We start from the raw sequence: 22,037 nt of genomic DNA on the forward strand, positions 1-22,037 counted from the left end.
AAAATAATGACAGGTGCACCAATGACATAAAAGTGAAATTTTTCTAAAGCAAAAACAACAGCTAACAACTCCTTCTCAGTGGTGGTATAATTTCTTTGAGCATCATTCAAAGTTCGACTGGCATAATAAATAACCAACGGCTTGTTATCAATTCGTTGACCTAGAACGGCACCAAGAGTGTAGTCGCTAGCGTCGGTCATGATCTCAAATGGCAAGTCCCACCGAGGAGGTTGCATGATAGGCGCAATAGTCAAATGTCGCTTTAGTGTTTCAAAGACCTGTTGACAATCATCAGTCCACAAAAATTCAGTTTCATTTTGCAACAAGGTACATAATGGTTTAGCAATACTACTGAAACCCTCAATAAAACTTCTATAGAAACCGGCATGACCAAGGAAGGAGCGAATATCCCGGACTATCTTAGGGATAGGTAACTGAGAAATCAGCTCTACCTTGGCCCTGTCAACTTCTATACCACGTTCAGAAACCAAATGTCCACGTACTAAACCACTACGTACCATAAATTGACATTTTTCCCAGTTTAGAAGTAAATTCCTTTCCTCACATCTTTTCAAAATTGCAATTAAATGTGTCAAACAATGATAAAAAAACTTGCCGAGCACAGAAAAGTCATCCATAAAAATTTCACACATATCATCTAACATATCAGAGAAAATACTCATCATACAGCATTGGAAAGTAGCAGGGGCATTGCATAGACCGAATGGCATTCTGCGGAAAGCAAAGGTACCAAAGGGACAAGTGAAGGTAGTCTTCTCTTGGTCCTCAGGTGCTACGGCAATTTGATAGTAACCAGAAAATCCATCCAAGAAACAATAAAAAGAATTACCAGCTACTTTCTCTAATATCTGATCTAGGAAAGGTAACGGGAAATGATCTTTTCGGCTAGCTGAATTCAATTTACGATAATCAATGCACATTCTCCAACCTGTTACTTTCCTAGATGGGATCAATTCTCCATTAGCATTTTCAATGACAGTCAAACCAGATTTTTTTGGAACTACCTGTGTTGGGCTTACCCATTTGCTGTCGGAGATCGGATAAATGATGTCAATAGCTAACAATTTTAACACTTCATTTTTTACCACCTCTTTCATGGATGGATTCAGCCTCCTTTGTACATCTCGAACTGGTTTAGCGTCTCCTTCGAGGAAGATGTTATGAGTGCAAATGGAAGGGTCGATACCCTTGATGTCAGCAATAGTCCATCCAATCGCTCCTCGATGCTCTCGAAGTACCTGCAATAATTTAGTTTCCTAGTTCAAGAGTAAGGTGTGAAGAAATTACCACAGGGAATGTGCCATCTACTGGACCCAAGAAAGCATATTTCAGCTCGGCAGGCAATGGTTTCAACTCAAGTGTTGGAATTTCTTTTGCGGATGACTTCAGAATTTCTGGTAGGTTAATGGCCTCAAATGTAAGCTTACACCAACTACTTGTATAACTCGCATCAAACATATGAGGAAAACTATCTGGGATCTGCTCCTCTGATTCTAGCAATAATTCATCAATCCCTTCAAACTGCGCAAAAGAGTCATTTTCAAGTGTGGCATCGACGTCGAGTACCGACAATAGCTCTGAAGTGTCTAAGTCATCTATCACATCGACTGCATGAGTATCTGCGTCGTCACACCCACTTGACATCCTGTGAGCATTAAAAACATTCATTTCCAATGTCATGTTCCCAAATGTGAGCTTGAGGACTCCGCTCCGACAATTATCAGGGCGTTTGAAGTAGCAAGGAATGGTCGTCTTAAAATGACAGAAGCCTGATAAATGGTGGAAACAGGCTGCTGCATATCCAAAACAACGAAATCCACGGGATAGTAAAATTTGTCAACCTGAACCAAAACATCCTCAACAATACCTTGTGGAGCCTTTACAGATCTGTCTGCCAACTGTAGCATCATAGTAGTTCTTTTCAATTCACCTAAACCCAGCTAGTCATATAACGAAGACGGAAGCAGATTCACACTACTCCCAAGGTCAAGTAGAGCTGTCCCGATACGAGATTCACCTATCATGATTGGTATCGTAGGGGACCCAGGATCTCTAAGTTTCTGTGGAGTCTGACTAAGAATCAATGCACTGACCTGCTCAGTTAAGAAAGTCTTTTTCTTCACATTCAGTTTCCTTTTTATGGTGCAGAGGTCTTTCAGGAATTTTGCATATGCAGGGATCTGCTGTATGGCATCTAAGAGTGGGGTGTTGATTTTTACCTGCTTGAATATCTCTTGAATCTCCCTATGATACTTGTTCTTTTGTCCAAATGTCAAACGCTGAGGGTATGGGACCACCGGCTGGTATTCCTTAAATGGCTCATCTTCCTTATTATCGGGCGTTGTAGAACTCGAGCTAGCCTCATCTAATTTTTTCTTTCCTTTATCTGTCTCATCTATCGCCTCAAGTGTTGGCGCGGCTGGCTGTTGATCAGTAGGTAATTCAGGATGGGAAACTTCTTTTCCACTTTGCAACGTAATAACTGTTTTTGCTGACTCATACGCATCCCCTGAAACATTGTGCACTGACTGTTGTTGCTGTTTGTATACCTGAGGATTAGGCTGAGGCTGTGCAGGGAATTTTCCTACGGCATCTTTCAGTTCTCCATTGGTCGTAACTTGCAATTGCATGAATTGCTGGAGCATGGTTGCCACCTGCGCTACACTATCATCAGAAGCTTTCTTTACTGGAATGGGGACTAACGCTGGTTGGAATCCTGGTGGTGCGTAGCTTTGAGAAAACTGTTGCGGTTGATACTGCGGTTGAGGAGCTACGACTGGATTGTATGTCAATTGCGAAGGCAGTGCATATGATTGAGGTGCCTGCTGATACCGTGAAGATGATGGACCAGGCTGATCACTTCTCCATTGAAGGTTTGGATGATTCCGCCACCCCGGGTTGTAAGTGTTTGAGAGCGGCTGATTCTGCGTCTTGTTGGCCCAATTTGCCGATGACACCTGATCAGATCTGCTCTCTTGCAACATAGGTAAAAATTGACAATCCTAAGGTCTGTGGTCTGAAGTCTCACAAATCGTGCAAATCTCAGCTTTCAACTTTTCGGATTCCATGACTTCCAATTTCTTAGATAACGCAGCTACAAGGGCCTGTTATCGGCACTAATTTCTCGAATAGGTTGGGCAGTTATCGGCACCCGTTCAGGCCGTGCGTTCCACTGCTGGGCACTCTCAGCGAGATAGTCTAAAAATGATAAGCCCTCGTCTAGTTCCTTATGGAAGAACATCCCATTGCACATAGACTGGACAAATTGTTTGCGCACAGGGGTTAAAGCAGTAAAAAAATAGTTCACTAACCTCCATGATTCGAAACCATGGTGCGGGCATATGTTCATCAGGTCATTGAATCTCTCCCAACATGCCTGGAATGTCTCGCCATCTTTTTGCATGAACTGACTAATCTGCTCCTGCAGGTACTGAGTTCTCTGAAGAGGAAAGAACTTATGTAAGAACTTATGCTGCATTTCAGCCCAGTTAGTAATAGAGTTACGGCGCAAAGAATTAAACCAGATTTTTGCCCTGTCTTTTAGAGAAAAGGGAAACAAATGCAGTTTAATGTATTCATCAATCCCAACCCTATTAATGAAAGTGGTGCAAACCATCTCAAAGTCTTTCAAGTGTTGGTATGGACTCTCAGAGTCCATCTCGTGAAACTGGGGAATCACAGATAACATGCCATGCTTAAGAGTGAAATTCGGTGCATCTTGTGGCAACACAATGCATGAAGGTGTAGATGTGCGTGCAGGCTGTAGAAAATCTTCAAGTGTACGTGGTGCATGTGCAGCCATAGCTTCTTCAAAATAATGGTCAAACAAATTATTCAGCTCAAATTCAGAATCACTCGCAGGACTAACAGGTGAACAGTTAGACTCGGTGCTATGTGTATCCCTACTAGTGCTAGGTTAAACTCTACACAATCGATTCGAATTATCTCGAACCAAGGGCATTAAACATCACAAATGGCCAGTAGAAATCCACTAACACGGCAACAGACAATATTTTTTTTTTCAATTTTTCAATTTTCATTTTTTTTCATTTTTTCTATTTATTTGAAAAAAAAATCAAAAAAATAATTGGAAAAACGCAAAATTCAAAATTAAAACTAGCAATCCCCGGCAACGGCGCCAAAAACTTGACTCACTCGAAAAATGAGCAGCTCAAAAGCTATCCCAAGTATAGGAGTTCTATCGTGTAATATTAAGCCCAAGGGCTAGATCGCCTCCTCAGGGAATGCGTTTTAATCTCAAAATTTACATTCGTCGAGTCGAAAACAAAAAGGGTACTGAACTCAGTTCATATTTGGGGTTTTTTAGAATTTTGGAGACTTAAACAAAAACTTAAATTAAAGTCCTAAAACTAGCATGCTTCAATTTAAAGAGTAAGAATGGAAACTCTAATCTGCCTAAGGAAACATCAAAACACGCGCTAATTAAAAATGGTAACATTGATCATGGAATTAAAGCACGTAATGGAAACACAGATAAAATTCAAACACAGATTGAAAGACTAAAACTTTAATACAAACCAAGAACTCGAACCAAAGTTTAACTATCAATTGATTTAAATGAGAATAAAACACAATAAAAACATAAATAAAAGGAACTAAAGGAATGATAAATAAATAAAAGGAGTTAAATTAAATCCGTCCAATCTAATAATAACATTAATTAAAAGAAACATAAATAAATAAATATTAAACTCCACTAAAACAAATTAAAATAACTTAACACCCATTCAAACAATCTTTCAAGATTCTAATAAGCAACTAAAGAAGAGAAAAGAAATATTTTGTTGCAATTGAAAACAAAAGAAAGAGAAGAAAAGAATAAAGTAGAGAGAGAGAGAGAGAGAGAGAGAGAGAGAGAGAGAGAGAGAGAGAGAGAGAGAGAGAGCATGAGAGCTGTGTAGCAGGGTGTTCTTGGGTGGAGCTGCTCATGGAGTTGCAGAGGAGTGGCCCGGGTTGTCTGCTGCAGTAGTTGAAGGCTGTATTTGCAGAGGACTAGAGGCTGTATTGTCACGGCTGTGCAGAGGGCTCCTGCTGTGATGGAAGTTCTTGGCTGAAATTACTGCTGAACAGGGAGGTTCCGAGGCTAGCTGGTCGCTAAAATTCAGCAGTTCTGGAAGGAGAAGCTGCTGGTGCTCCGATGGAAGGAGAGGCAGAGGAGCCGGCGCTGGTGTGCTGTTGGTTCTGGCTGGAATGGTGCTCTCGGGTCTGTTGGAGAGTGGTTCTAGCTCGGGAGCAGCAGAGAGGAATGAGAGAGACTGAGGGAGAAGAAAACAGGGGACAGGGGAAGAGATAATAAGAGAGGGAGAAGAAGAAGAGAAATACTGAGAGACAGAAAAGCTAAAGGAAAAAAGAAGATAGGAAACAGCAAGGAGAAGTAAGGATAGGAGAAGAAAGAGAGAGCAGGAAAGAGGAAGGAGAAGGGAAAAGAAGGGAAGAGAAGAGGATGGCCCCCAAGGAGCTACCTTGGATGAGTTTAAAAAGAAAAGGAAGAAGCCCTACCCAAATAGCACTGACCCGACCCGTTTGAAAGGACTTGAATTATTATATTTTTTTTTCTTTTTTTTTTTTTGTTCTTTGTTCATCACAAATTCGACTCTTTTGGAGCCCGTTTCTCACAAAAATCAAAACACAAAAGTTGTAGATAATCCTTTCTTCTTTCTCTAGAAATTTGAATGGTCTCGATCGGAGCTCAGATGGAAAATTTATGCATGAAATACGAACAGGTGTTGGTTTTGGTTTTCGAGATTTTTCTTGCAACAAAAAATTACAAAAACTTCATAAATAGTGCAATAAAGTTCAAGAATGATGATTTTGACACTTTATTAAAATATTGGACAATTTTGGACATTTAATTAAAAATATAAACTGTAAAGTTCAGGTTAAGATGCCCAATTACGCAATTTTGACGCGTAATCAGTAAGCCTTAAACTAGGACCAGGAGATTTTTGTTGTAGGGTCCTAGTGTTGTTTTGACTTTTTGGTAGTTGTGTATAAATACAGTATTTTGATGATGTAATAAATTTTGGTATTATGTCTGATGGATTGATGATTTCAATTTTATACTTACTGCTGCTTAGGTTTTCGCTGTAAATGACAGGTGTCCCCGTTACCCCATGGGTTCGTGTTGACCATTTATTCATTATCTTACATTTTATGTTAAAGAAAATTGAAGGTCGCTACACCTTGTGCAAACAACTCATCTCCTTCAATTGATTGCTCCTCAAACACAGGTATTCTTTATCCTATTTCTTCTTTTCGTTATGTTAATAGGCTTTCAAATTCCCATAAAACATTTTTAGCTTCAATTTCTGTTACTAGAGAACCACAGACATATAAACAGGTTGCCAAATTACTTGAATGGAAAATTGCCATGAGAAATGAATTAAATGCTTTAGAGTTAAACAAAACTTGGGAACTTGTTACTCTTCCTCAACATAAACAGATCATTGGTTGTAAATGGGTCTTTCAAGTGAAATACAAGGTTGATGGAACCATTGAAAGACATAAAGCAAGGCTGGTAGCCAAAGGTTATACTCAACAAGAAGGATTAGACTTCTTTGATACTTTTTCTCCAGTAGCAAAAATTACTTCCATTCGATTATTGTTAGTTGTTGTTGCTATCAAGTGTTGGCACATCCATCAATTAGATGTCAATAATGTTTTTTGGCATGGTGATTAAAATGAAGAAGTTTATATGGCAGTACCTCTTGGTTTAGATGTTCAGCAGCCCAATTTGGTTTGCAAACTACTCAAAAGTATATATGGACTAAAGCAAGCCTCTCACCATTGGTTTGCAAAACTTTTTCAAGCCCTTCTTGATTATGGTTTCACTCAAGGATAGTATGATTGCTTTATTTTTATTAAGAAAACAACTACTTCTTTCATAACTTTACTTGTCTATGTAGATGATGTTATTCTAACAAGTGACAGCCTTACTGAAATTCAGCAACTCAAATCATTTACATGATAAATTTACAATTAAAGACTTGGGACAACTCAAATATTTTCTAGGATTGGAGGTAGCCAAATCAAAGTTTGGCATTTCTCTTTTTCAAGGAAATATGCTTTAGACATAATCCAAGATATTGGTCTTTTGGGTTCCAAGCTAGTTGCTTTTCCAATGGAATCAAATATCAAACTTAGCGCGGCTAACCCCAATATCTACGAAGATATCTTTGGTTATAGAAGATTAATTGGCAAAATTTTATACTTGATCATTACACGACCTAATCTAGCTTATTCTGTCAGGTTCTTAGTCAGTTTCTTGTTAAACCAGCGATATCTCATCATCAAGCTGCTATTCGTGTCCTTCGATACTTAAAAGCAACACCAGGCCAAGGATTATTTTTCCATTCATCTTCAGATTTATAGTTGAAGGCTTTCTTTGACAGTGATTGGGCAGATTGTCTAGACACCAGGAGAAGTGTCACTGGTTTTGCTGTTTTTATAGGAGATTCATTGATCTCTTGGAAATCTAAGAAGTAGCCCATAGTTAGCAGATCATCTGCCGAAGCAGAATATAGAGCCATTGCAGTCACAACATGTGAAGTGCAATGACTACTCTTTGCCCTTCAAAGACCTTAATGTTGCTCATCCTCAACCATCATTGTTATATACTGATAGCAAATCAATTTCGTTGATTGCCACCAACCCAGTACAACATGAGAGAACCAAACACATTCAAATTGATTGTCATCTTGTAAGGGAAAAATTATAGCAACATATTATAAAAAAAAATTATATTCCCTCATGATTACAACTTACAGACATCCTTACAAAGCCTCTTGGTTCATTGCCTTTCCACCATAATTTGGCAAGATGAACATTATTAACATACATGCTCATCTTGAGGAGGGGGGGGGGGGTGTTGGAGTATAGCATCTCACATTAACAACTTGGAATTAAAATCCAAGGAAGAAAAACTCAAGGTAGATCAAGGAGCTCAAGAAGACTCAACTAAATCTTTAATTGTTAACTGATATAATTAATTTTCAGTTAGTTTTCAATTACATTAGTTATGATTCTTCAATGTAGTATAAATACTTAAAAGGCTACTCTGAATTTCACATATCTCAGTATGCTCCCTCTCTCTTTCGATTGTATTTTCTTCTCTCAGTTGTATTTTCTGTTGACAAATTGATTCAATGCAATTTAGTTCCTTTTCTCTTCTCTTTCTTTGCTTATTGATTTCTTAACATTTACCCATCATTACCCGACCAAATTTTTGGTTAATTCGGTTAATTGAACCAAATTTGGGAAAAGCAAAATTAGTGTAACAACCTGTTATTTAAACTAGGTATTATTATTATTATTATTTATTTTTTTATACTATAATATTGTACATGCTCTGATACCATATTGAGGTAAACCCAACCATAAACCTAAGCAGTGAGAAGCATAAACCACATAGGCATTATCATTTAAACATATATATACAATATCACACAATACCAGAGTACTATATGTTTCCCAAAATATGTACATATCTCTGTTCCCAAAGCGCCCTCAACTAGATAGGGTATACAAAAATCATTCCCAAAAATGTATTCACTCTCTGACAGGGCACCACTGAAGCCCCTCTACCTACGAGCTTGATCTGCTCGCCTACCTGGATCACCTGAAAAATAATTCAACACTAGGATGAGCCAACGCTTAGTAAGAAGAAATATGCTATTACTAGTGTGTGGCAAATGAGCTACTATATATCATGGAATCTTTTTTCATGTAAACATGTATAACTGAATATGTAAGTACAGTATAAGTAATAAAATTCACCACCCCTGTCCATATTGCTTAACATGACAGTATTGGAGTTTATTATTCAAAATACTTCTAGTATAAGTAAGTGTGTTCCCTGTTTCAGCAAATCTATATATACGTAATAATAACTGAAAATGTTCCCTGTGGCTATCTGTGTGTCATGACTTACCCTCTTGTGATAGGGTTGTGCGGCTCGTAGGATGGATTTACCCTAGCTGGCCAACCAGGAATAAATCACTATACTCCATAGGTCGATCTGCCAACCTCAACCCATATCTGGATGGGGGGCCTAACCTCTTCAAGGGCCTAGGTGAACGAGCTTAACACGTATTATCTAAATAGGTGGTTGCACTCATAAAGTAACATAGTATCTGTAGCAACGATATCGTGCTCTGTAGCTGCAAGTCCAACAGGGTCTGATACTATATAATATATTTTTATATACAACTATCTGATTTACCATAATTCTGAAATAATCGTAATAACCATGATGTTGCATAAACTGTACTATAATTCTGAGAATTGTATAATCATAACACTGCAACAGCATAATCATAATACTGAAACTGCATGATCATAATATTGATATTCGTATAATCATGGTACCGAGGTTCATAAAATCATGGTACTGAAATATCGTAAAATCAGAATACTGAAATATCGTAAAACATATTTTCGTACTATATTCATATTTACAAGCCACATGATACTTTAATTCATAATTTTCGTAATTAAATAAATTGTATAACATTTTAAAAATACCTAACATAGCATATTTCCCTTACCTGACTACTGGAAAGCCCCTATAAAATACTAGCATAACACCCACAGGGCCTCCTACAAAACACCCTGAAAACAATATTTTTCAGAACTAAATATCAATATTTCATCACCTACAACATTTCTTATAACTACCATAAGACCAAAAATAGGTTAAAAGACTTTACCCTGAATTTGGGATGAAATCCAACTCGATCCCACCGACGATCCATCCTAACAAACTTGAAGAAAACTTCGCCAGGAACGTCGTGGTGGCTTCGGATCCAATCCGGCGTCTGGCGGGGCCGAAAACGAAAAGAGAAGTGAGAGGATCCGTATGAGAGAGAGAGCGGTGTGAAAAATGAATTAAAATCCGATTTTTATCTATTTATAAGGCCAAATTCATCGATGAATCTTTCAGTAAATTCATCGACGAAGCCCTGTATTCGTCGACGAAATTCAGAGCAGTCTGAACCGTCTCTCGGTATTTTCTCGTCGACGAAGCCCTGTATTCGTCGACGAAATCCTTCAGACCTTCGTCGACGAAACCTTGTATTCGTCTACGAAGCTTGGTCGTTTCCTTGAAATTATTTTATTCTCCAAAATGCAATGTCGTCGACGAAGTCTATGGCCTCCTTCTGTTTCTGTATCTATTTTTCTCTTTCTCTTTATTATTAAAATGCTATTATTCTTCAGGTCACTACAATAAGCATATGACAAAACCTTAGTAATAACTTGAGAGGCGATAGCCACGACAAGGCAAGGGTGAGGGTGAATCGGCTACGACTAGGGTGACGGCCACAACAAGGGCGAGGGTGAATCGATCATAGTGAGCATAAGGGCGATAGTGACGGCAAGGGTGAATTAGCCACAACAAGAACAAGGGCAAAGTCTTGACGCTAGAGCTGGACGATGGAGTGAATTGAACTCTCGAACACAAACAGATTTCAATGGTTAGAGGCTATAACGGGCGGAGTGGCAGAGTGCGAGTGTGCGTTCACTGACTGGTCCACCACCATGCTAGAGTGTGGTGAGTGGAGTGGGAAATTGGAATTTGGAACCGTAAAAGGCAATCCTCCCACTTTCGATTCCCTAGCCAGGTTACAGTCTTACAGATTATATTATATATATATATATATATATATATATATATATATATATATATAATTCAGTTAATTTGGATAATCGAAATTAAAATTAACCCAAACCGAAACAAAAATCAAAAACCAATTTTCCACCGAAAATAAAATTGAACTAAACCAAACTATTTTCTAACTGAACTAAATTGATTGGTTCGGTTAATTCGATTAATTCGATTTTCACAAAATTTCATTCACCCCTACATATTATTATTATTATTATTGTTGTTGTTATTGTCATGGTTGTTGTTGTTGTACTTTTTATGTGTTTAAAAAACGCAGCGCGTCAGCGTATGATGGGCCGAAGGATGGGCCCAAACCGATTGAGTTTTTTCCCATTTTATTATTATTTTATAATAAAATATAAAAAAATATTTTGTTTTGAAAAAATTTTTTCATTTTGATGCTTATGTAATCTCGCAGCATGGGGTTGCGAGATTTAAACAAATCTCGGAAGTTGGTCCTGCGAGATTTGCATGGATCACTTCTCTCCTCCATTTCTTTTTCTTCATCACGTGCTGCCTGCGCCTGCTTCTCTCCAAGCTTTCCTCCTTTTCCGGTGAGAAGGTTCAACTCCTCCTCTCTGCCCACCCGTTGCTGTCCATGACCACCACGACGCGAAGCAAGAGGCGCTAGATTTGACGGAGATGATGGGGTTAGCGGAGAAGCCTCAATGGAGGGAAGGATTGTCAAAAGTAGCAGGTGGGTCGAAGCTCAGTTGCTGAGAGTTTTGGGGATCTGGGAGCTTGGGAAGGTGAGAAATGGTGGGAAAGGTGATGGAAGAGGTGATGGATGTGTGGTAGAAGCCTAGAAGGTTCAAATGAGGGGATATGGAGTTTTGATAAAAAATAAAATGGTGGAAAACTCATTAATTGGGGAGAGGCACATGTAGGAAAGGAGGCAGCATATTAGATCCCAAAACAATGTCATTTTGACCCTAATTAATTTTTTTTTTATTTTAAAACAATGAAGTGTCATTTTGCAAGTTGGGCACTGTCTGCATGCACATACTTCTTTTTTATTCTAAAATAATAATAATAAAATAATGTTTGATTGAGGCCATGCATGTGAGCAGTCTTGCACCAATTAATTAATTATTTTTAAAAATTTTAATTAATTATTTGATTTTTAAAAATTTTAATTTATCAAAGTAGAAGAAATCACAGGTGGGGCCCAAAAACCCAAAATTTACAAAAAAAAAAAAAAAATCAGAGAATCTAAAAATAAAGAAAAAATGAAAAAAAAAATACTAAAATATAAGAACTTTTTTTATGAAAACCATAAGGGTTTAATGCTTAAATGGTACCCAATAATATTTATAGAACTTTATAAGTTAGATAAAAATCTAAAATATTAAAATTTACACTTTACCTTTTTATTTTTTTCATATTAACATGTGCAATTTTAATAAAAATTCCTTATTTTTACTAGTTAGGTCCTAGTTAGGGACGCAAATTTTGTTTTAAATTTTAATAAATTTAGATAAAATCGAGTGCAATTTTATATTATATTCTATTTAAATTTAGAAAATAAAATTCAAAATTTAGTATTTAAGCATTTAAATATATATTAAAGTAATCAAACAACATATTAAAGTAATCAAACAAAATTAAACCCCTTCATTAAACCCTTATGATTTTCATAGCAAAATTCTTATTTTTTAGGATTTCTTTTTCCATTTTTTCATTATTTTTTGGTTCTCTGAATTTTTGTTTGTAAATTTTGGGTTTTTGGGCCCCACCTGTGATTTCTTCTATTTTGATAAATTAAAAATTTTAAAAATCAATTAATTAATTAAAATTTTTTGAAAAGGATTAATTAATTGGTATAAGACTGCTCACATACATGACCTCAATTAAATGACATTAATTTCTTTTATCAAACCTCTATATCCCATCATTTGAACCTTCTAGGCTTCTACCACACATCCATCACCTCTTGCATCACCTTTCCCACCATTTCTCACCTTCCCAAGCTCCCAGATCCCCAAAACTCTCTGCAACTGAGCTTTGACCCACCTGCTACTTTTGACAATTCTATACCTTTTGACAATCCTTCCCTCCATTGAGGCTTCTCCGCTAACCCCATCATCTCCGTCAAATCTAGCGCCTCTTGCTTCGCGTGGTGGTGGTCGTGGACGACAACGGGTGGGCAGAGAGGGGGAGCTGAACCTTCTCACCAGAAGAGGAGGAAAGCTTGGAGAGAAGCACGCGCAGGCAACACGTGAAGAAGAAAAAAAAAAAAGGAGAAGAGAAGTGATTCATGCAAATCTCGCAAGATCAACATGCGAGATTTAAACGCAAGATTTCTTTAAATCTTACAGTCCTAACTTGCAAGATTTGTTTGGGACTGCATAGCAAAGTACTCTTTTATATTTTGTTACAAAATAATAATATAATGAAAAATGCTCCGGACCATTGCTACTAGAAGCCCAATGGGAGTGGGTAGGTACTAGCTATTAACACGTGGGTGAGCGTTTACCCCTCGCCCTGGCCTGGATGGGAAGCCCCCACCTTTCATTCAGTGATCTCCGGCGCAGCGGATGCCAGAGACGAGTGGTTAGATACCACGTGACCCCCGTCTACCACACGTGACCACCGTTCCCATATTCCATTCCTCTGCATTCACTATCTATCCCAACTCCTACAACTGGCCACGTTTTTTTTACAGGAACAATTTAAAAATAAAATAAAATAATATACAACACTCTTGATTGGTAAATTTTTCAATTTTAATGAGGACCGTTTGTTATCTCAAAATCTTTATTTGGTATGATCTGATATTATAGTTTATTGGGAAAATTGTATCATAAATAAAATAGAAAAAATATAATTAAAATAAAAAACTTAATGATGAGCATGTTCATTTTTATTCTTAGATTAATTAATAACTTCTTATTATACCGTCTTTTAATCATCTTAAAATTTTTTCATTGTCAATAAATTTGTTGACATCACTGCTAATCTTTAATAAATCAAACATTAAAAATAAAATTAAATTTTGAACCAATTAAGAAGTACTTAAATAATTAAAAATACAAAGAATGAGTGATTAATTATTTTATTTAATAGAATTCTTTATCACTCTATGGAAAGAATTGTTTTGTTTTTGTATGTGTGGAGATTGAACCATCATCAAAAAATTCATTTTCTTTATTTTAATTTTTCCAAACGTTAAGAATTTCTTTTTGTAAATGTAATGATTCAATCCATGAAAAATAAAATTTGAAAATTAAAATATTATTATGATAAGTTGGAATTAAAAAATAAGAAATAAAAATAAAATATAGCAATAGATCTAAAATTCAAAATCAAAAATTGAAACTTATAATGCAAACAAATATGTTATTATTACATTTTTTTTTGCTTAAGTAATTAAATAAAAGTTAAGATTAATAACAACGGAAAATAACTTTGTTTGCTTTAATAGAATATATTTTTAGTTAAAAATTATTTTTGAATAAAATTACTTTTCTCTTTAGAAGAATTGGATTTTTATATTTTTAATTATAGAATGGTTAGAAATGGAAATGTAATCTGATATTCAATAGGTCTCAAAAAAATAAAATTAAAAAATTTTAAAAAGTACAATTGAGGGGACGGATTAGACTATATATGTATGTTTTCTTAATTATTTAATACTAGAAGAAAAAAAAAAGATATTAATAAAGATAAAATAATAATATAGACAACTAAATTATGGACAAATTACTTGATCTAAAATGAACGGTTTTTTAACAAGAGTAAAAAAATAGATGTATTTTCTTTTCTATATTTTTCCATACCGATCATTTCTTTGAAAAAAAAATTGGTTACACAATTGGATGTTATCGATATCTTATCTCTTACCTTTATTTCAAGTTAAAAATTTATGGCCTTTTACTAACAAGGTACAAATTCAATTTATTAGTATGTCCCCTCACATCCTAACTGTTTTGATGGTTAAATTTATGAAATTTGACTAAATTAAATTGTAATGAATCAAATTTTTTATAATAACTATTATATTGTCATCTATGAAGAACAAATTAATTATTTTAAATGCCAAGATATTCTTATGAAAAAAAAAACATGTAAAAAAAGGAAAAAGAAAAAAAAAAAGAGCAATTTTTTTTTGGGAGTTAGATTGGTAGTTGAGGGTTAGTTAGTCTTATACTATTAGACTTATACTATTAGACTTGTAAGTGGGTCAATATTTTAAAACCAAATTAATAAGTGAACCAAATATTAACTAGTTTTTCAATTTTATTAGTTCGATTGATTAGTTTGATCTATGTCATCCGGTAGACATTAGCATAGCACCACAATTATATATTTATATTGCAAAAAAATAGTTAAATTTTAAATTATTGATAAATCAAAAAATACCTAGATAGCCATAACACTATAAAATATTTTTTATAAATATTTTTCACACAAATTAAAATAACTAAATATAGCTTTAACAAATAAAGTATTTTTCAATATTTTTAAACATGCATGACCTAATTGTATAGCTCATTGGCCTTTTTTAAAAAAAAAAATTATATGGTTTATTATACTATAAAATAAGATCATGAATTTGATCCAAATATAAATTATTATTTGATTTAATTAATTGAATCAATCAAGTTATATCAATTTTTAAAATACTGAAATGGTTAAGGTTCACTTTCTTGGTAAATTCCATTTCTTTCAAAATAATAAATATAAGATTACTTAACTTAGTATAAGACCCAACTCTTGTGAGGTATTATCTGTCTCGGCCAACTGCCACTTGTTATATAAAAAGCACTTTAAATAATTGAAATCCAAATCCTCCTTTGGGACCGTGATACTTAGCCTAATCAATGCTCAAAACCATGAGAGATGCACAAATCCTCAAATTCAAGGGAATCAATTTGAGCCGCTGATCGTGCGCCGCGGCTATAGGTGGGATCGCGAGTCAGACGGTCGAGATCACTCACTCACTCGGGCACCAGAACGAACTACGCATACTATAATTACCCATTGAAGGAGCGATAGAATCGGGAAAAAAGTGGTAGATGTCACGAACGGTAGGTAGATCGGTCTGCTCCCAGCGCTATATAAATGCCGCCCCGCAATTTCTCTGCAACAATCGCAGATTTCGCACTTCCATCTGAAAATTTGAGGCACAGAGAGAGATAGAGAAAGAAAGAGATGGCGCCGGCAACGCTAACGTCACTGGCGGGGGAGAAGACGCTGCAGGCGAAGTTCGTCAGGGACGAGGATGAGCGTCCGAAGATTGCGTATAACCAGTTCAGCAACGAGATTCCGGTGATATCTCTGGCCGGAATCGACGATACCGGCGGCCAGCGATCGGAAATATGCCGGAAGATCGTGGAGGCGTGCGAAGACTGGGGGATATTCCAGGTGGTGGACCATGGCGTCGACGCCGGTCTTGTGGCGGAGATGACTCGCCTCGCTCGCGAGTTCTTCGCTTTGCCTTCGGAAGAGAAGCTTCGGTTCGACATGTCCGGTGGCAAGAAGGGCGGCTTCATCGTGTCCAGTCATCTCCAGGTACCAACGTACGGATGATTCAGATTTATTATTCCCCGAGATAATTAAATTAATCTCAGCCGTTGATCATGAAGACTCTAAATGAGTCATTTGTCATCGTCTGTGCGGCTTTTTGACCAACACTGCACTGCTCTCCGCCGTCGGAAGAGCAACGACGGTACAAAGTGAGAGATGAAGATTTAATTGTCTAATCACAAATCATTAATTATATTTAAAATTCGTAAATAAGTTTAGGTAATGACTATATATTTTTTTAAAGATTTAATTTGATTAATAATCTATCATTATAATTTTTTTTGGTATTTTTGATTTATTTATTTTTAAATGTAATTTTATCTTTTGCAATCACTTTTACTCTTAACGTTTTCTAAAACACCCTAACATATTGTTAAACGAATTATTCAAACATATTAAATAAAAGATATATTTTTTTAGCAAAAAAAATTAATAAAGCAAAAAAAAAAAAAAAAATTATTTAGTTATTGTTTTACAGAAAATAACTTAGTACAAAATATTTTTAGCTATTCATTCATTTGTATTTCGTGGGTTCAGAAAAATTTCAAATAAAACATTACAATAGGTAACAGCTATGAGTCGTTTGAGATGCTTATAAAATTAAGTTATAGGATTTTTAATTTAAGAAAAATATTTTAATATTTATTATGTTATTTATGCAAGTTAAATATTTCAAATACACAGTTGAATAATTTTAAAGCATCGATTTTCCCCATAAATACATAATTTTACTGTAAAGTGAATAAAAATAATTATGAAATATTAACGGAATTAAATATTTTTTAATAAAATTTAAGTGAATTTATTGGTTAAGTAAATATTAATTGAATTCTTAAAATACTTTTAAAAATATGAGATTTTTAGTTTTATTAAGAATAAAAAACACTCACATATCTCGAGATTTGTCAAAATTATAGAAATCTAAGTTAAGATTTTAAAAATGCCATAATTCTCTCCTTATCTTTAAAAAATGTCACAAATTTTCTTTTAAGATTTGTAAAAAAAATAGAAATCTTTTCTTAAAAAAAATTATTTTTTTTATAAAATATAAGAAAATATTAGGATCTTTTTATCAAATTTTAGGAAAGGTATTTAGAATTCTTAAAATTTAAGAGATCTTTAAAATTTTAGAAAAGTTCATTATCTTTTTAGGTTTGTGTTTTTATCCTTTTATTAATTTAAAATAGTCAATACTATTTTTAGTATTTAACCAAAATATTTGTTTAAGGAACTTTTTTTTTTTTAATTATGATTACTTTTTACAAAATTAAAGTTGTAAACTTGTAATGAGCGGATTTAATGATTTTTTAGGGCGAAGCAGTCCAAGACTGGCGGGAAATAGTGACGTACTTCTCGTACCCGATCCGGACCCGGGACTACTCGAGATGGCCCGACAAGCCCGAGGGGTGGAGGGCTGTGACGGAGGCCTACAGCGAGAAGCTGATGGGGCTCGCTTGCAAGCTGCTGGAGGTGCTTTCTGAGGCCATGGGGCTGGAGAAGGAAGCCCTGACCAACGCCTGCGTTGACATGGACCAAAAGGTGGTGGTCAATTTCTACCCCAAATGCCCACAACCCGACCTCACTCTCGGACTCAAGCGACACACGGATCCGGGTACCATAACCCTGCTCCTCCAGGACCAGGTGGGAGGCCTCCAGGCCACCAGGGACGATGGTAAGACCTGGATCACCGTTCAACCCGTGGAAGGCGCATTTGTTGTCAATCTAGGCGATCACGGTCACGTGAGTCACAATATGCCATTTTTTTTTTTCCTTGAACTTACTACCGTTAATTTTTAATTTTCAAAAATATGGCCTATTATTAAATTTAATTATAAATTAATATTAAATACATATAAATATATTTAATATTATATATATTTATAAAATTTATATTATATAACATATATAATATAAAAATGATAAAATTTAAAATGTTTCGAACTCGAGTAATTTGTTTTAATGTATGTAATATTTGGTATTCGTGAATTAAGAACAGTTTTTGAGCAACGGGAGGTTCAAGAATGCGGATCACCAGGCGGTGGTGAACTCGGATTGCAGCAGGCTATCGATAGCGACGTTCCAGAATCCGGCGCCGGAGGCGAGGGTGTACCCGCTGGCCATAAGGGAGGGGGAGAAGGCGGTGATGGAGGAGCCCATCACATTTGCAGAGATGTACAAGAGGAAAATGGGGCGGGACCTGGAGCTCGCCCGCCTCAAGAAGCTTGCGAAGGAGAAGAAGACGGAGGATCTGCTGAAGGACGTTGACAAGCCCAAAGCCCTCGACGACATTCTTGCTTAATTTCATTTACCTTGGAGCTTGCTTTGTTTTTAACGTTTTGGATTTTGATTGTGTGCAAGGGGGCGAATATGTAGTTATGCATTTTAGCAAATACTTTTTTATGTATATGTTTTGTTTATTGTAAAAGATGCAGAAAAATAAATAAAGATAAAATAGAAATTTTTCGTGTTTGGCTATGTCTACTTTACGAGTGGATGAGATAAAAATTTCATTATCTTGAGAAGAGTTACAGGATAATCTAAAATCAGTTTTGTACAAAATATTTTTCTTCTTTTTATCTCTCTTTTTCTCATATCATTTCTATTCGTATGCCTACTGCAAGCCTTATGTGTGAATGTTAAAATGAGAGGGAGAGAGGGTCATTTTATAAGGTAATAAAGATATAATATAATTTATGGTGGTAGAAAATGAAGGGACATCATTTATGGAGGTGGAAAATTAAGGGGTGACAACCATTAATTTTTATGGTTTTCATAACACTTTCCCTTCGATGTTACCCATATATTAACTCATTATGTTAAGATCTTTAAGATGTCTCATTCCGATGAAATAAATCAATTTCTTGAATATTGTAGTAAGCAAAATTTGGGCGAACAAATATGATAGATTAACAGTTGATTGGATCTACTGAACATTTATATCACTATTCTTCTCGAGATCATGTGTATGGAAAAATTTTGGAGAAACATGTTTCATTCTATCACCCTTTATGTATCCTTCTCTTAGTTGAGTTATACATGCAGTGTTGTCTTCATATAAAACTGTTGGAATACCCTTGATTGATTGAAGACTACAATTTGCTTGGATATAAGAAATCATTGATCTGAGTCATACACATTCTCTAGTAGCTTCATATAACGGTTTTTTCGTAAAGAAATACAAATCTAGTTTGAGATTTAATATTGTGAGAATAAGATAGATAACTAGCATCTACATATCCTAATAGTTGAGATATCATATGAGTAGGATAGACTCAAATCAGATGTACCTCTCAAATAATGTAGAATGTGTTTAATTCCATTCCAGCATCGTTGAGTAGAAGTAGAGCTATATCTTTCTAGTAGATTTATAGCAAATGGAATGTCGGATCTTGCATAATTGGCCAGATACATCAAAGAGGTGATAACACTTAAATATGATAGGACCAAGTGATTGCTCCCCCTCATCATGAGGTCGAAATTGATCTTTCATAACATCAAGTGATCACACCATCATTGGAGATCCCAAAGGATGAATTTTGTCCATATAAAATTGCCTCGATATCTTTTCAGCATATTTACATTGATGAACAAGAATTACGTCATTTACATGTTCAATCTGTAGGTCAAGACAATATTTTGTCTTTCCTAAATATTTCATCTTAAATTTCACCATTAAGTAATTAGCAGCTTTGGTGAGCTCTTCAAGAGTCCCAACTAAATTCAAATCATCAACATAAAAAACAATTATAACAAATTTGGATTCTAACCTTTTCATAAAAAGGCATGAACAAATTGGATCATTTATGAATCTTTTTTCTACAAGGTACTCACTTAATTGATTGTACCACATACGTTCAAATTGTTTTAATCTATACAAAGAACGTTGGAGTTTAATTGAATATAAAATTTTAGGTTTTGTTTTAGGCAATTTAAATCCTTTAGAGATTTTCATATAAATTTCACTTTCCAACGATCCATATATGTATGTTATTACTACATCCATAAGACGCATGCTCAGTTGTTCAATGACTGCTAGCCCAATTAAAAATCTGAAAGTGATTCCATTCATTACGAGAGAATATGTCTCGTCATATTGCGGGTTTTTACGAGAAATCTTGTGCGACAAGCTTTGTTTTATATTGAGTAATTTCATTATTTTCATTTCACTCGCGCATAGATACCCATTTGTATCCAATGGGTTGGACATCTTCTGATGTTTGGATTACAGATCCAAAAACTTCTCTCTAATAGAGAGTTTAATTCTGTTGTGATAACCTCTTTCCATTTTGGCCAGTCACTTCTATGTAGACATTTATTAACAAATTTAGGTTCAGAATCCTCATTACTTATGGTAATATCAATAGAAACTACATATGCAAATATGTTGTTGACAACAACTTTATTTCTATCCCACATTTCTCCTGTGTAATGAATTGAAATCTCATTATTATTTCTAAGTACTTGTCCCTTTGAAGGGATATTTCTTCAGGAGATTTCTCTTCAGGAGGTTCCATAATAGGGATTTTATTTTCAAGAGAAACGGGTTTGTGAATGTCGAATGGATTATCCACCTCCATAACATCTTCTAGAGTGTTTACATATTTCAATTTTCTCTTTCTTGGAGATTTATCTTTTGCACCAACAGGTCTTCTGCGCTTAACTTGCGGTTTAAGTTTATTAGCCAGTTGTTGTCCTTCAAGGACATCAATACGTGCTAGAATATTTGTAGCAGATATATGAGATTTTAGTATGACCCTAGTATTTGCAAAAAAAAAAAAAAAATTGTAATTGATTTGCGATCCCTTGCAAATGTATAATATTCTAAACTTCAAGTTTACTTTAATTTGTGCGAGAATCTAAATGAGTTAAACTCATAGCATTTCATGTGATATTATGTTGTGCTTCAGGCACTGATTTTGCTCTCCCTAATGTAGGGAATACTGTTTTATCAAAATAACAATCTTGAAACCGTACTTTAAACAAATCACATGTTAAAGGTTCAAGATATCTAATAATAGAAGGGGAATCAAAACCAACATGTATACCAAGCTTACGTTAATGACCCATTTTAGTTCTTTGAGGAGGGGCAATAGGAACATATACTGTGCAACTAAAAGTTCTTAAATAAGAAATATCAGGTTGTTGCCCAGAAACTAATTGCACAAGTGAAAGTTTATCGTAAGCAGTTAACCTTATATGAACTAAATATGTAGTATTGAGAATAGCATGTCCCCAAATAGATAAAGGGATTTGGTTCTCATAATCATAGGTTTAGCAATGAATTGAAGTATTATCTTAATAAAAGATTTAGTTAAACCATTTTGTGTATGGGTATGAGCAACGAGATGTTCAACATCTATTCCAAGTGACATGCAATAGCTATCAAAAGTTTGGGATGCAAATTCATCAGCATTATCAAAACGAATTGATTTAATTGGATAATTGGGAAAATGAGCTTGTAATCTAATCAGTTGAGAAAGAAGTCTAACAAATGCTATATTACGACTAGAAAGTAGAGAAGCATGTGACCATTTAGTAGATCCATTAATTAAGACCATGAAATATCTAAATGTTTTAGATGGTGGATGTATTGGTCCGTATATATCACCATGAATTATTTGTAAGAAACTAGGAGATTCAAGACGTATTTTTGAAATAGATGATTTGACAATTAATTTCTCTTGAGAGCAAGTAGTACACCTGAAATCACTTGATAAAAGAATCTTTCGGTTCTTTAGTGGATGACCATGAAAATTTTCAATGATTCTTCACATCATTACATCTCTAGGAGGTCCATGACGAT

General features: G+C 35.1%; 1 protein-coding gene across 1 annotated transcript; it reads left to right on the forward strand.

Moving 5' to 3' along the window:
* The first annotated feature begins 15,443 nt into the window (after positions 1-15,443).
* On the forward strand, positions 15,444-18,703 carry LOC131161421 (naringenin,2-oxoglutarate 3-dioxygenase). The gene is made up of 3 exons (XM_058117169.1): positions 15,444-16,219; positions 17,546-17,974; positions 18,231-18,703. Exons 1-3 carry the CDS (start codon positions 15,860-15,862, stop codon positions 18,531-18,533), a joined length of 1,092 nt encoding a protein of 363 aa, XP_057973152.1. The 5' UTR covers positions 15,444-15,859; the 3' UTR covers positions 18,534-18,703.
* The last annotated feature ends 3,334 nt before the right edge of the window (positions 18,704-22,037 follow it).

The sequence above is a fragment of the Malania oleifera genome, chromosome 8, assembly GCF_029873635.1.
Source record: "Malania oleifera isolate guangnan ecotype guangnan chromosome 8, ASM2987363v1, whole genome shotgun sequence".
Lineage (NCBI taxonomy): Eukaryota > Viridiplantae > Streptophyta > Magnoliopsida > Santalales > Ximeniaceae > Malania > Malania oleifera.

Coding starts and splice junctions, on each gene's coding strand:
- LOC131161421 (XM_058117169.1), top strand. CDS start 15,860: ATGGCGCCGGCAACGCTAACGTCACTGGCGGGGGAGAAGACGCTGCAG. Junction 16,220..17,545: donor TCGTGTCCAGTCATCTCCAG/GTACCAACGTAC, acceptor ATGATTTTTTAG/GGCGAAGCAGTCCAAGACTG. Junction 17,975..18,230: donor ATCTAGGCGATCACGGTCAC/GTGAGTCACAAT, acceptor AATTAAGAACAG/TTTTTGAGCAACGGGAGGTT.